General features: G+C 36.3%; 1 protein-coding gene across 1 annotated transcript in view; it reads left to right on the top strand.

The window, feature by feature from the left end:
• AGPS (alkylglycerone phosphate synthase) overlaps positions 1-16,494 on the top strand; it is a gene marked incomplete at its 5' end in the record, with an annotated part of 43,280 nt that overhangs the window by 16,669 nt on the left and 10,117 nt on the right. Inside the window, 10 exons of the mRNA XM_010171572.2 lie at positions 1,628-1,753; positions 3,846-3,954; positions 4,383-4,510; positions 7,113-7,164; positions 9,466-9,542; positions 12,555-12,667; positions 12,913-12,982; positions 13,829-13,890; positions 15,756-15,845; positions 16,267-16,366. Of these exons, the coding sequence (XP_010169874.2) occupies positions 1,628-1,753; positions 3,846-3,954; positions 4,383-4,510; positions 7,113-7,164; positions 9,466-9,542; positions 12,555-12,667; positions 12,913-12,982; positions 13,829-13,890; positions 15,756-15,845; positions 16,267-16,366 (927 nt within the window). The remainder of the gene's footprint in view (positions 1-1,627; positions 1,754-3,845; positions 3,955-4,382; positions 4,511-7,112; positions 7,165-9,465; positions 9,543-12,554; positions 12,668-12,912; positions 12,983-13,828; positions 13,891-15,755; positions 15,846-16,266; positions 16,367-16,494) is intronic.

The following is a 16,494-nucleotide window of genomic DNA, read 5'->3' as shown; positions in this document are numbered from 1 at the left end:
GTTGCTTAGCAAGCTATCTCATTTACAGATACCATGAACCTTATAACTGTAGTTACAATCAAGAGCTGAATTCTAAACAAATAACAGATTTGGAAAACCTGATATTTGACAAAAGTTAGGCTGTAAGTGTTATATTGGGGCATTCAGAATCAATGTGCTGTTCACACACTTGTCTGTCTTAGCTAGTGACTCTAGTGTGATTAAGACAGTATTTGCTGTGGGATGAGAACTCCAGATATTAGTGAGCTCCATAAAGAAGCCTCAAGTTACTACTTTTTGTCAGAACATAATATGGAATAACAGATGATAAATGAGGACTAAATGTGAGAAAAGGATAACAAAGATAGAATTTTTTTTTTAATAAGCATTATCAATCAGATCAAGGTTCTGTAGGGAGAGCTAGTACATGCTAATATTTTCTGGATGAGGCTCTCATGCATCTGCAAAATACATAACAATCTCTCCCCTGTTCTGTAAGTGCTCTTGGCGTATGCTGCTCATATAACAGGATTGAAGTTTAGACCAAGTATTTTGTATGTGCACAGTCAGTTACAAGTTTTCAAAACCCTGGTCTGCTGCTGTGGTTGTTTATACAACTTGTAGAAATTGGTAAACTGTGGCTGAAGCAAATTTCTTGTCACTTTGGGGAATGAGGAGGGTGCAGGTGCCAGCCTGTCTCTAATGTATGACCAGTAAGCATCTAAAGCCACAAGCTTCTCTGGCATGAGAGGGGACTATGAGCTAGATGAATCACCACAGACATTACATAGAAGTGACTTTCAATCATTTAAGTTAGAACCACTTTGTACAACACAACATAGTTAATGATCCACATTATGTGGTATACTTAAATATCTATGTCCAACTGGATTGTTATCGGTTAGTCAGTGCAAATTGATCATCTCAAATGCACTAACACAGTTATCACTTAATGTGAAACTGCTGGGTCTTTAATTCTTCCTGTCTGACAGCCTTGGTGTTGTGATTCTGAGGGCATCCAATCAACCTCAGGTGCTGTGCAGATGGTAAAGCCAAGCTAATACAGAAAAATGAGAAACAAGTGACTATTTAATGTACAGGAATGCATGATCTGCATCACAAATAGTTGATAGCATTGCATACAGAAAGCCCCACCAGATGGCTATATATTAAAACACATCACTCCTTGAGAGAATTAAGTACAGGCAATTTGCTCACATTTTCTGCAGGCCTGCTGCATCTCACATTAGGATAGAAAGAAGAGATTAAGTGCCTTATTTACTGGCAGCATTTGTGCAAAGTTGGCAGTTACTTAGTTGTAATTTTTTTCCATATTTATTTGAATTCACACCTTCTTATAAACAATAGAGATCTTAGTTTTAAAATATTGGGGAGGAGTATTATAGGTTAATATGTAGCACAGTGTATGCACAGTAGAAACAGAATCAATTTGCATGTCATTTACATACCAAAGACAAAACTTGTGCCTGAATAAATTAGTAAGTGGTCAGGATACTTGTTTAAAAACAAACAAACAAAAAACCCCCCAAACAAACAAACAAACTCAGACTCTAGAAATCTGAGATTTGTGGTACTAGCAGGTGCAGGCTCTGTAGAATGTGTTGTTGTGTTTTTTTTTTTTCTTTAGCTTGCTGAAAGTGGCTTCTGTACAGGCCATGAACCAGACTCCATGGAGTTCAGTTCACTAGGAGGATGGGTAGCAACACGAGCATCAGGCATGAAAAAAAACATCTATGGAAACATTGAAGATCTGGTAAATACTTCTCATACTTTTTCTAATTAATTATTCTGTTCGGAGACTTAACTTTTATTATGACTTGCAATGAGAGGAAAAAGGGATAGTAAATTGTGTTTCTCTTAATAAGGGATACAGTTTTGGCATCAAATCTTGACTGAAACGCTTGTTTACTTGCTTTTGGTATTAGTACTAATAATCCTTATCGCTGATCTAAAAGTCAATTTTGTTTTGATGCTTATTGGATAGCTTGCTTAAGGGATTGTGTTACCTTGTCCTGATTCTGGTGCCACCTTCTACTATTTTGCGTTCTCTATCCACTGTAATAATCCTGTCAAACCTCTAGGGTGATTCCAAAAGGCCTGTGTTCTCTCCTACCTGTTGTATGTTCCTGAAGTTGTCTAGTTGGAGCAGCTAACTCTGACAGCAAGCTAGCTTTTTCCACCGTCCTACTTCCCCTTATGCTAGTAGTTTTATCAAATCAGTAGGCTGATCTAATTGTCCATGTGGCTGTACAGTGGTGAAATCTAATGCCACCACATGGTATGTGGGAACCCTGAGGAAGGAAGCAATGGACTGGGAATGGCAGTATTCTACTCTTGAATCTGTTTTGAGCATTAAAATGGTTCATCTTTATATTGACCCAGGTAATTTTTTTTTAAAACATACTTTTTATTTTTAAATAATTTACCCATTCTTTTATAACAAATATATTGAATATATTGAAATTAAATTGTCACTGTACAGGCTTTACCTGTCTTTTTGCTTCAAACTTCCAGCTCTCTCTCATAGTTTATACAATAGCCCTTCCACACGTGTGAGTCTTTCCTTCTTTCCTGCAGCATGCTCTGAGTAATGTATCCCCATCACCTCAGGCTTTTACATGAACTCATAGTTCAGATATGTTTGTTCTGTGACACTTTACTATTGGTAACTGAGCTTGGCAGGAACTACAGTTTTTATTCAGTTGGCCTGACTGAACTAGAACTACTGGCACTTAAAGTGTCATCTGCCCCCTATTGCCTGAATGTTACTGAATGGTATAGTTTTGCTTATACTGGGAGACATGAGGCAGAAGGCTTTTCTATCGTGAAAGCATAACTTCAAGCTAAAATAGCTTCTGAAACTTTCATTAGGAGGAGATAGGATTGAAAATTGATTCAGAACAGTTAATGAGTCTCAAAATGCCACAGTGAGAAAGTTTCAAGGAAGTATTTACCTTCTGAGGAAACCTGATAGCTAGAAATGGTGTGTTGTATAAGCTGCCTAAAATCTACTTACTGCAGAATCAACAGTTCGTAAAATGCGTATAATGAAATTCTTGAACAGTTTGGAGCAGGATGAAAATTACTTAGTGACTTGTACTTGAAAATTTTAAAGCTATTAGTTACAATTCAGTAATTTAGCTTAATTTAAAAGCTTCACTAAAAAAACCCAAACCCCACACTTCCTTGGTATAAAATAGTTGAATAAAGGATTGAAAAAAAAATAGATAGGCTCTGTATTGCATATGCATGAACAAAGCTGGAAGCAATACCATTAAAAAATATTTTAAAAAATTATTTTAGCCTTACTTTCTAGCCTTACATATGTATCAATCTTATGGCAGATTTAATATTAATGATCTATTTCACAAAGCTTACTTCTGTCTTTCTTCCTAATAGAAATATTTCTGTAGCAACTGATGGCTGAATTATATTAGATTTATCAAGCAGCAGTTCTAAAGCAAAATTTGAACTCCCACTTTTTTTCTGCTGAAGTACTATGTATATTCTGGATTAAAATCCTAGTACTCATAAAGTGCTGTCTACACTGAAAAACAAAACAACTTTAACCAGTATTGTCTACATGTAGCCAACAGCTGATTTGATTTGGCATAGAACTGGAAACAATCTGTTGTGTGGGCAAACCATGCTGTGTTAGAAATAATTGTTGGTAACAGTCCTCAGGTTATGCCAAAAGTTCTTGGGGCTGCCTACAGAATGTCTAAAGTCTACAAAGGTGAACTGTATCAAGCTTAATATACATTTTGTAGACAATAAATGTCATACAAAAAAAAAAATCTGTGCTTAATGCTAGTATTTACAATAGTTGCATATTGTTTAAACAGGTGATTCACATTAAAATGGTAACTCCTAGAGGAATAGTAGAAAAAAACTGTCAAGTACCTCGCATGTCAACAGGACCTGATATCCATCACTTCATTATGGGATCTGAAGGTATAAACACTAATTTCATATAACTGCATCTTAATTCAGCTTCTGTAACGGCTTATGATTTGAATATCTTTATGCTGTGGCTTCCAGGGTGTCTAGGGATGGCATTATGCAGGCATGAATTTCCTGTGTTAGGATAATACATTGAGACCTTGATTAGGACTGAAGTTAAGCAACTCTGAACAGTGCTTAAAACAGAACTGTGTAGTTAGCCTACAAGTCTAGTAAAAAACATCATGATTTAGAGGATATGTTGTAAGAATTCACCACGGAAATAGTCAGGACTAAATCACCTTCTACTGCAATACTGAATTTTTGGGATTTTTGATTTATGTTAACTTACAAAATCCTGGTAAACAGTTGTTAAGTTGGGTGACTTGCAAGAAGTACATCTTTCAACACTTTACTCAAGTTTTTCTTTTTTCCTGAAGGAACTCTTGGAGTGGTTACTGAAGTTACGATAAAGATTCGCCCAGTCCCTGAATACCAGAAGTATGGCTCTGTGGTCTTTCCCAACTTTGAACGAGGGGTGGCCTGCTTAAGGGAAGTGGCAAAGCAGGTAAAGAAAAGCTGGATGTTGACTTCACTCAAGGATCTAGATTCTAGTACTAAGGGTATGCTGATGCTGTAGTATTTCTGGCAATTGATAACAAAGGATTTGAGTTAATATGAACCTCATAAGTGTATATAGTCCATGAGGCTTTTGGAAATTATGCAATTGAGGATAGAGCACATCCTGAATTTGCTCAATATTCTGAGACAAAGTGTGGATGTGCCTTTTGATAGCTCTTTTAGTGGGAGTTCTTTGCTTATCTCAGCACAGAAAAATTGGCTTTGTATCTCCTTCAACAGAGGGCTTTGTCCTCAGATTAATTCAGGACTGTGTAAAAGAGACCAGTATTTAAAGGAATTAAGTTGCAGCATACTAGTAAAAGGCAGTTGAATTTATGACTCTGAAGTGACAAAGTAACAAAAGCCATGCAATAGAAGGATATGGCCTGTGCTTTGAAAACATCTCCTGAGGCACAGTGACATGTTCAGGTGAGCTGGATGTTTTGAGATGGCACTGTGCTTACACTGTAGTATTTAAACAGCCTTCTGAATAGTGTGGTCAGATGGTTTCAGGTAGAAAAACTCAGACATGGGTATCCAAATTGTGTAACACTCTTCCTCATGGCTGTGCTTCCAGGCACATCTTAGACTGGCTAGCCTCTTTCTTCACAATCTTAGACTAACTTTTCTTTGCTGTGCAAAACGTATCAAATCTATGAATAGTGGAATATACCCTGGATTAGGGAAGTAATTTCAGGAATGTTTTAATTTATGCAAAACTAAACACAGCTTTACATTTTTTCCAGTGATTGGTCTAAATTAATGACTTAATGTTCCAAGCCAGATGTTCAGACTGGTATGTGAATGACATGTATATGCTAGTCAGCAGCACTTGCCAGTTCTTCTGTCATGCTTCTACTGCTAGTGCTTGTTCTTCCTGTTAAAGGTACCTAAGCAGACTATTTGGAAATGCTTAATCATATGGCTGATCAACATTTTAAGTCAATTAAGGAACTAGTGTCTTTTCCCTTGCTATGAGCTCTAGTTAGAAGAGGAAAAAAACAGCACTATTAGCCACTTAGTGTTGCTCCACTTCTAAGCTTCTGTTGCTGCTGCTGCTATTTCACTGCTTACTTGAGCCTGAACTACTTATTCCTCTCTTCTGTTCCCCACACATCAGTCTTGGTAGTAATTACAGTGATAGCTGTCAGAAAAGCTGTTTCTTGTCTGTATTGGTCTACTTTAAGAATAACCAACCTGCAGGTTATGGGTGGGTTTGTCTCATTTAAAACCACTCATCCAGCTGCATTCTGTCAACCTGTCTGTTGAGCTTAGTTCTTCTTGTTCATTCTTCCTATCATGTAACCAGATACATATTAATGGTATGATGGAGGGTGAACATGTCAAATCAAGTGATACAGGAGTCTTTCCATATCCATGTGATTAGATGAAGAGTAGCCTAAAACTCAGGCTTTGTCATATTCCTCTGGCCATACACGTCAGTATGACTGGACATGGCAGTCACAGATTACATGGTGTAGGCTATGGATAACCAGAAGCTTGCCTAATGAAGGCAGCTGTTCTTACTGGTTTTCAGTTTTCTGTACAGTGCAGAATCTAGATTGAACCCAGATATGGATTTTAATTGCAGTCTGATGGCAGAGCATTAGTGTATTTGGTCTGGCTGGGATGGAGTTAATTTTCTCCATAGCAGCTGTGTGGTGCTATCTTTTGTACTTGTGACCAAAACAATGTTAACACACCAATGTTTTAGCTGTTGCTGAACAGTGCATACACAGTGTCAAAGCTTTTTCTGTTTCTCACCATGTTCCGACCAGCAAGTAGTTTGGGAGTGGACAAGAGGCTGGGAGGGAACACAGTTGGGACAGCTGATTCAAATTGACTGAAGGTGTATTCTGTACCATATCGCATCATGATCAGAAATAAAACAGGAGAGGGGAGTTTTCCAGGGGTTGCCATTGCTTGGGCACTGGCTGGATATTGGTTGGCTGGTGGTAATTTATTGCTTTTGCATCACTTTTTGGTGGGTTTTTTCCCATTTTGCTTATTAAACTGTTTTCATCTCAAACCATGAATTTTCCCACTTTTGCCCTTCTGATTTTCTCCACTGTCCTACTGAGAGGGGAGTGAGTGAGCAGCTTTGTAGTGCTTAGATGCCTGCCAGGGTTAACCCACAACAATTAGACCTGTCAATGGATTTGTAATGTATGTGTATATTTGATTACATAGCAACATAAACTCGATATTCTAATCAAGTATGATATCTTTAGTGCATTATGGCAATTTAGAAAAATACTTGACTTGAAGGTCAAAGAACTTTGGACTATTCCTGTGTTGGCTTGATGTTAAACTGAAAATTCTCAATGCATTATATCTAGACATACATAATAGATGTTGCTATTCAAGTGAAAGTAGGCTCCTAGTCACCGCTTTTCAATGATCATGATGGCCATAGGTCTCTGGTATCAAAGCATGCGTTCTTGTATGCTATCTTTAAGTGAAAATTTGATTGACATTAATTTCAGCAACAATATGTATGTAATCTTTTTATTCTTTCTCCCTCTTATTCCCCTAACTTTGCCCCCAAGAGATGTGCTCCTGCATCAATTCGCCTTGTCGACAACGCACAGTTTCAGTTTGGTAAGTATGTTGATCTTCTTGTACAAAAATATATTCCTAAGGGATTTGATTTTTAGTAGCTTAAGTCTATTTTAGGTGGTAATTCTTTTGCTCAAAACTAGATGAAGAAGGCAATTAACCCAGTGTTCAAACTCCAGGTAGTGCCATAATATGTACTTTCAGAAACAAAAGGCTGTCTTTGTCTCTAGGAAAACAGTATCAACTACAATAGTCAGAGCCATGCTCTGCATATAAATACTTAGAATTTTTTTTCCACCTTTCCATTCTTGGCATATAGTCTGCTGTGGAGTTTGAAATTCTGGAGGCACTTCGTCTGTTTTGCTGTAAAGGAGCAGAGGTGATAGTTTTGCAATATAGTACTTGAAACATTTTCTTGCTAAGAGTACTAATGAGAAGTCTGTTATGGAAAAAAAAAATCTGAATGCAGGCACCTTACTCTGAAGGTAGGTTGGTTGATTCTTTAAATTTCATAAAAGCATCACAAGTGGTACACAGATTTTTTTTTTTTAGAAGTAGCAGGTTTTTTAAAAATACTTCAAGTGGCAATGATTGTTTGGGTGGGAGAGAGGCAGTGTCTAGAAGAAGCTCAGATGTAGTAAATGCTGTAACTGTATGTAAATAGAAATAAGCTGTAGGCTTTTAGTACAGAAGGTCAATGAAGCTACTAGATTACCAAACACAAAGACTTTGTGAAATTTCAACTATTTCAAATACTTAAATAGGACAATGTCAGACATGCAGAGCAATAATTTTTGAGCCTTTCTTAGGGAAAGCTATCATTTTAAACTAGGAAACTTGTCAAAAGATGTGTTCTGACTCAAGACACTTCAGGAGAATCCAAAACTGAATCCACTACTGAAAAGCTAATAGTTTGCAGAACTTGAGGGTCTTGCTGAGACCATGCTATTTTGATTGTAGACAGATGAAAATATGAAGTGTGACTGACCTTGAAAACCTCTATTTTAATACCACTTGAATAAGTCAGAATTTCTGAAACTTCTTTTGGATAGAAGACTCAGTGATGAATCTTGACTTCAAATGGCATTAATATGATGGTGTTGAGAAATTTGAACTTTATTTTTCAAACCAAGGAAAAAGAGATCTGTAAAACCTGAGAGCCCAGCAAGCCTTGCTGCTTGCTTTGGTCACTCTTTTGTCTTATACTGTTTCTCTGACATGTACAACAGAAGGCAGATGCATTTTTCTTTTTTATTAATTGGGGAGAAGTTTGACCAATTACAAGCTTTAAAACCAACACTAAATAAATAATTCTTCTACTTTTTAGCTTTGATCTGAAGTTGCAGCTTATACGGTCACCTGCAAAACATAGTTTCAGGTGTGTCAATATAGATTTTTCTTGTCGTCACTATTAAGTAGCCTTAAATCCAATAGTTTTTACAGATGGTGCCTCAATAAATTAATGTCCTTTTGTTATCTGGTGCTTTTTTGAGTGCTTGGAGGTGTACTCCCTGGGGTTTGTTTGTATCTGCAGGGAGAATCCCTCTTTACTGAAGAGGGAAGGAGAGGAATTAATTGCTGAAGTTCATGCTCTATTCAGGAGGAAATACTTTGAAATATTTTAAAAGGAAGTATCATGTAAATGGTGCATAACTTTTTTTATGAATTGGGCTCACAGCATGTAGGCCAGATGCAAGACTCTTGAAGTGAAGCAGTAATGGGAGTTCAGAAGTTGCTTGTGACTGAAAACGATGGAACAAACAGTAAAAGACTTTCATCCAATTAAACCCAGTCCTGAGGCAGAGATGTTAATTTCACAGACTCCAAGACACCATTTATATATCCTGGTAGTTTTAGTTTCCTGTATGTGATTAAAGAAGCAATTACTAGGTTTATGTAGAAAATTTTGCGAAAGTGACATAATCATTAAGGAAAAAATTGCTTAACTCCTAACTTGCACCATTTTTGGATATTGGTTTGAGTGGTTTTGGCATAGCTTTTAAAAAGGTCACTGATTTTGCTTAGTTTTTTTAGTGTAAAAACTAATTAAGTGCTCTTTTAAAATTTTCCATGTGCCATATACTTGTGAAGATATAAACTAGGGCAGCCTTAATTAAAGTGTCAAATGAAATATTTGTGCACAGTTGTATGTATACCTTTTAAAAAAAATAATGAAAACCTTTTCTTAAATTATCTTCTAAATGAGTAGAAAGAAGTGTCTTTAATTATGATAATCAGAGTGCTCCAAGTGATTCTTGCAAACTATTTTTTATTTGCACATTGAAGTAGAAATTTTAAGAGCACTGTTTGCCTTAATACACCTTTTTCCACTTTTTGCCAAAGGTCATGCTCTTAAACCACAAGTTGCTTCCATTTTTACCTCATTTTTGGATGGACTGAAAAAATTCTACATCACAAAGGTAACTTTGGGGGTTTAATACTGTTTGGAACTTTGCATGCTCTTCATAAAATTAAAGATTTTTTTGCTATACTGTCTCTAATGCAGCTGTAGTATCAGTTAACTGGAGATTCTCAAGGTGATTTTATCCAAAATGAGATTATCTGTTTAAGGAGTTATTCCATGAGAGCTGCTCTCACTGGTCATATCTGTAGATGAGATTTATGTGCCTTGTCTAACAGTGAGTTGGTGACAGAGCAAGACTGGAACCAATTTATCTAGCTTGCAGAGCCCTGATTATCAGTTAACAGATGGAGCGAGACTAAGATTTTACCATCTTTTCTTCTTCCCAGATGTTGTCAAGGCATGATCTAACTTGTTACTACAGTGAACTAGAATTTTGGGAGGACCTCAAGATATTGTCTTGAATTGCCCATATAAATTGGTTTTTTTGTCTTTCTGGAATTCATGCCAGTGAATACTGTTTTTAATCCAGAATCGTGTGGTGCTACAATGATTACACCTAGTCTTTTGCATTAAATAATTTGTCTTGTTACTGATGTTTTCCTCTAAATTAGCTAACTAGACAGTTCCTGCAAATATTGGGTATTCAAATGTAGAAAACTGCATCATCCTGGATTGAGATAACTGTTAGACACGAGGTAAACATTTCATTCTGATCTGCTAATATTGAGTGTCTTCAAGGAGTGGGCTTGCTTGAGAGACAGTGGCTAGTGTTGGTTCTGTTGCTTTTTCGTGTGCTACTGAAGTAGAAAATGCCATGTGTCTTGGAACTTTTTTGCTAGGGAATACCGATTAAGTTTAGAGAGAGCCCAAAAATTATTTTCCCTTCCCTCTCTGATCTGCTGTAGTGCAGGAATATCTAAAGTAAAGGTTTTGGCAACAAGACTGCTGTCAGTTTGAAACAATCCTAGTCGGCAACATCTGCTACTTCTGTAGTCCGCAGCAAGCATCGCTGCTTGTTGGGATGTTATATCACCAAGGGGTGTCATATACCAATTCCGATTCTTCCAGCTCAGCCGGAGAGAAGGAACTTGTGAAGAAATGACAGAAATACTATGTAATACTGATGCAAAGATTCTGAGTTGGTGACCAATGTAGGGCTCTTATGTCAGGGCTCAGTCCCCTGGTCTACGTGAGCAACTGCTACTTCAGAGAAACTCCCAGTTGAGATGGGAGTAGAGAAAGGAGCAAGTGTAATGACCCTGAGACTGATACTGCAGGTGTTACTGAGACGAGGATGCTCAAATCCATTTTATGCTTACTTAATCTGTTAATTGCTTCCTAGGGGAAAAAAACAAAAACAAACCCAAAAACCACACACAAAACCAACCAACCAAAACAACAACAACAAAAAACGCCTGCCTCAGATTACTGTGTTCAATAAAAGAATTAAGTGTTAGTCATTTAACTGATACTGCTTAAGAGATTAAGCAAAGTCTTTCTCATTTACTTCTCCATGTAGTTAGGGACTGTTCACTGATAGATAAATGCTCGAGGTATTGTTTGTCTACTAGTTCGCACTGTAGGTAGTTCCTCTGTCTTAAAGAGAACTGTAAGGTGCTAGCTGAGCATGACAGCCAAAAGATGGCAGAATAGATGAAATGATTCACGCTAGATGAAATACAAGTGGTTCTAGAATGAGAAGGAACAGTAAATAGCATCTTAATAGACCTTTATTTCTGTGTTTGGAGCTTATCACTGTAGTAACAGTATTTCTTTCTATTTATGTTAGCAATTCTGGTTTTGTAGGACTAATGGATAAGGCTGATCCTTTGCCTGGGGAAGTATGTTCTATTTGGCAGTAGTTTTCATGGTGTTTTGTTGGGATGGTAGGATGCAGTATTTGTTACAGAAATATTAATTTGGATGTCTTTGGGGATCATCATACAGATTTGAGCTCATTAGCTGGAGGACCAACCCATCCCAAGATACTTTGCCTCCTTGCTTGTTTTTTTGGACACACCTGGTACCTTCAGTTAACTTGCAGTACAGTTAATCTATTCAGTTAAGGGCATAATAAAAAGAATAGCAGCTAACTGGGATTTTTCTCAGCATAGTTGTTGTGCATAAAAGGATGAATTTGAATCTCTTGTCTATTAATGTAACTTCATATAATCTTGCTTGGTCCTTAAGTAAAAAGTTACCACAAGCAGAGTAGAGACTGGAAGAGATTAATGCAACTGGAAGGCTTTAAAAGAAATAATTGTCAGTCAGTATACATATTAAGAATATGTTGTTATAAATCATAAATTTTTACACTGTAACTGTGGAAAAAGTCATTAAGCTTTATTACAACTTTATATTCATTTCCATTCCTTCTGAAACTTGCTTAGTAGTAGTTCACTGGAGCTAATTAATAAAAAAAGGTATATAGAAAATAAGTAAGGCTCTTCTTGGACTAGTTGTGAAGATATCACTCTTGACTGTTATTTCTGAAACAAAGCCATACAGACAACCTGACTGCATTATTATTAAACCTTTAATCACTTTCTCCCCATTTCCACTGGGATATATTCTCTGCCACAAGTTTAGAAGTTATTTTCTTTCCATAGTGCTTTTACCAATGTAGAGGTTTTTCTGTGGCACACTGCTGATAGAACTATTTTGAGAGCAGTGATGTTCATGGTCATAATAGTCATCTTCCTGTTTTAATATGGGAATAGTTGGTAGAATATAAATATCTCCCCACTGCTTGAGGTATTTAAGACCTGTTCTTTCTTCAGCATAGGCAGACAGCTGTTATGTCTATCCTGCTTTTTAACAGGAGAAAAAAGGTGACACATACAATGTCTGTTATTTCAGTGGGCTTGTGAATGTTTGCCCTGTCAAGGAAAAACTTGATTGTTTTGGGAGTAAATTTTTGAAAGTTGTATTTTTCCTAATCTTTCCTCTTAGTTCCAACAACACTTCTTAACCAGAGTGTGTGCTGTATATTTGAAAAGAAGACTTGTTGGTTGTATTCTACCTCATAGGCTATACAAAGATAATACAAAGTTTTCTCTGTTTGCAGTTTAAAGGATTTGATCCCAACGTACTGTGTGTAGCTACCTTGCTTTTTGAGGGTGACAGAGAGAAGGTTCTTCAGCATGAGAAGCAAGTCTATGATATTGCCACCAAGTTTGGGTATGCTTTTTAAAGAACGATTTCATATGAAGCTTCAAGTTAACTATCCAGGGAAAAATAGTATTACCATATTTTTATAGTTATTACTATTTGAATAAGTTCTCAGTCTACTAGTTTGAAGTGACAGTAATCGATTAGCTACTGAATGTTCCCTTTGATAAATATGGCTTGCATTATTTTTTAATTATTTTTGGAAATTGGTGACTACTTTGCTGGAAAGTTAATTAAATTCTTGTTAATTGCAGTGGCTTGGCAGCAGGAGAAGATAATGGACAGAGAGGATATATGCTGACATTTGTCATTGCTTACCTTCGGGTAGGTCACCTTTTGTCTGCCTGCTGAAACTTCTGTTAATTCTTCAAAGAGATGTCTCTTTGAAGATGCTTTCTCTGAAATACAAATGCAGGTTGCCTTGCATGATATCTCAAACCTTTCTGAGAGTGTTTTATCTCTTCCATTTCTGACTAGTGTTTACTCATGAAACTTCATCTGCAAAACACCATAAAAAATAATTTATAAGCTTGTTAAGAAAATGGTTTCTAATAAAGGGTACTTGCTCTCTTTTGGACATCTGCTTATGGCTGTGGTTTGAACCAGAATTCTGGGATGAATTGACCTTTACTCTGAACTGCTGCAGCTGTTACAAATTTTAGTCTTGCTGTTTAAGAGATTTTTTTTTTTTAAATAGTATGCACATCCTGAGTGATAGATTTTATTTGTCTTTTATAGTCATATTTTCCTTTATTTCAGCAGACTATACATAAAATGGGCAAAACGTTTGTCTTTATTCTACCTAGGTAGGAATTGCATTCCAGATAAATATTTCTAGTAGGTATTATATTAATTAGCACAGTAGAGCTCTTGGCTTGATGCTATAGAGACACAAATATTCGATTAGTGTAGGCGTACTCACAGTCTGACAAGTTGTCACACTATAGCCATGACATCAAAATGTTTGTCATATGTCTTCGAAGAGCTACCCTATTTCCACAATTATAAACTTAGGTCATTAGGACAGATGGGTGGTTTTGCTAAATGGACTTTCTGGTTTTCCTCATGCAAACTAACTAAAGTTGCTCAACTATTAGCTGTGTAGCGTACACTGGAATCCCAGATGTTGATGCTGAATGTTACTGATCGTTTCCTTTCTTTATTTATTAGGATCTGGGCTTGGATTACTATGTAATAGGAGAATCATTTGAGACATCTGTTCCTTGGGATAGGTAAACTGTGATTATTCTTTACAATTGCTTAAAACTTGTACTTGATTTCATTCGAATTATTCCTAACTCATGCTTGCTCATGGAGAAACTTAATTTAATTTAGGCCTTATGTGTACTGGAGGTTTCCTGGTGTGCCTCAAGTCTTGCACCTGTGTGTTCTTGCTAAAGTTGCTAGTAAATTGCGTATCGGGATTTTGCTAAAGCAATTTAGGCAAGCACTCAGGAATATTTCTAGTTAGGTTAGCTTACTCTAACAAATTTGGAACTTGAAGCTGCCCAGTTTAGGAAGCTGGACAACGGTGACAATGGCTGTATTGTGTGATGAGCAGCCATGTGTGGGATCGGCAGGGTATTTCAAACAGAAGAGTTTCCAGTGAAGATTCTTTTTTAAGTATTTAAATATATTTAAATATATATTAAATATATTTAAATAAGTTTTTTCTTTCCCCAGTAATACAGGGAAATGAAAGAACTGAAAAGATAACTTCTTCCCAAGATAAATCTTTTTCCTAAGCTTATTTTATCTGTTAGCTGTGGTTGAGAAACACTTGATCACAACAGAGTTTAATATATGAAATAATTTTGGATGCTTCTATACATTTGGTAGGCCAGAAACCTCTTATGCAGGATCTAAAGTGATTTGAATTAAAGCTTTACAGTGTTTTAATGCAAAGTGGAAAGTGTTCAAAGTGTGATGACTTAAGCTGGCAAGCCGGTATTATTGCTGTTGAATTTAGTGGCAATAGTAAATTCAGGCTCTGCTTTGAAGATTGGTATGCTGTCCCAAATGGGTGGCAGAAATTTGAGGACAATTTTAAAGCAAAATTGCTCTTTGTGTTTTGTTGGTTTTTTTTTTACTTTAGCTTTATAGATTTGACTTATGCTATAACTGCTTAGTCACTGGTTTGTTTTTTGCCTTTCCCTTATTTCAGGAGAGAATTACATTTTATCTAAGAATCCGAGAAATTATTTGTCATTGTCCTCACCAGAGCAAATGCTTTCAAAATCTTTTTCTACTTTGACTCAAAAGAACTGTATAATTTTCTGTAAATTAATCAGTTTCCTTGTTCCTTACTAGTTGGAGATAGCTGAGTAAAATATTTAGTTTAACTTGCTTATTCACTGGAGATTCTGTCAATCTCCAAAGTAGTTTTAAATCTGCAAAGTGTCTTAATCTGATTTGTATAGTATAGCACTGCAGACCGTCATAGGAGAACATAAAACTAAAGAAATGATCATTTGAATAACAGTGATTTCTTTCAGTTGTTCTAGCACTTTAGATATACCTGGGTCTGCCCTGGAAGAAAAAAAAAATAAAAGCAAAACAAGTATGGCTTATGACAAGCCATAGTCATAATAGCTCATTGCCATATTAGAACTATAATATTTCAAGCTGGCAAGCTGCTGTACAGCTGGAGTATTTCTAGTTTTGGTCTTGCAGCATACCAAAGATATGGTATTACCAGAGTGTAGAAGGTCTTAGAGTTTTGAAGCTGTCTTCTGTGAGCTCTATTTCTCAACTACTTTGCCAGAAAATTGAGACCGTTTTCCTGAGAAAGTAAGTAAAGACATACAAAAGTGGGTTTAACATGTTTGACTCCTAGTCTTTATGGAAAAGAACTTTCATTATATATTCTCTTCAGAATAAACCTTATATTCAGGAGAAGTATGGAAAAAATAGTACTAGTGAAGTCTTGATGATGAGGACTATTTTATTCTTGGAACAAAATCTAGGCTACTTGAAACTGGTTCTAGAAGGTAGTCTTCTGTTTTATTAGATTATACTTCTTTTAGAAAGATTACTGGAGATGAAGTTGTATAAAATATTATAATAAGATCTTAAATTTTAATGTGTTCTCTTACAGGGTTTTGGACCTTTGTAGGAATGTAAAGGAAAGGATAGTAAGAGAATGCAAAGAAAAGGGTGTTCAGTTTGCTCCTTTTTCCACCTGCAGGTAGGCCATTAACAACTTAAATAATCTTTCTTGAATCTTTGTTTAGTTAGAGAACTAAGGAAGAAGTTATTAAACTTGCTAGCCAGTAGGTAAAGTGCATCTAATGATACTGCAAACACTAGTAATATTGACCCTTCCTCTTTAACCTGCAAGTGGATTACAGGTAGGAGTGAGTAATTGAAGGGATTAGTCTCGACACTTACTCTTGCTTATATGTACAAGAGTCAAGTGTAATGACTTGAGCTTGAGCTCTAGCGTAGCATTGAGTCACTCATGAAGGATTAGCAAAAAAGATACAAAACTATTTTTCAAAAAAAAGATAGTACCCTTTTAAATAAGTAACTTTATGAATTGTGTAATGTCATGTAGTGGTTGGCTTAATACCATAAAGCTGTGTTTGTAATGCAGTTCTCTTCAACAGGGTGACACAGACTTATGATGCAGGTGCATGTGTCTACTTCTACTTTGCCTTTAACTACAGAGGAATTAGTGATCCTATTCATGTCTATGAACAAATTGAGGTAATGTATATAAGACAATAGTTAAGGGGTGGGGGGGAGAGAAGCTGATGTCCTATAGTAATATATAGTGAACCCCTTGGCCAAGCTAGCTAACTGAATTTTGCAGAAAAGATCTCAAAAGTCTGTTT

This window comes from Antrostomus carolinensis, unplaced genomic scaffold (assembly GCF_000700745.2).
Source record: "Antrostomus carolinensis isolate BGI_N321 unplaced genomic scaffold, ASM70074v2 scaffold4797, whole genome shotgun sequence".
Taxonomy (NCBI): domain Eukaryota; kingdom Metazoa; phylum Chordata; class Aves; order Caprimulgiformes; family Caprimulgidae; genus Antrostomus; species Antrostomus carolinensis.
The sequence above is the reverse complement of the archived record's forward strand: the minus strand, read 5'-3'. Positions and strand labels throughout refer to the sequence as shown.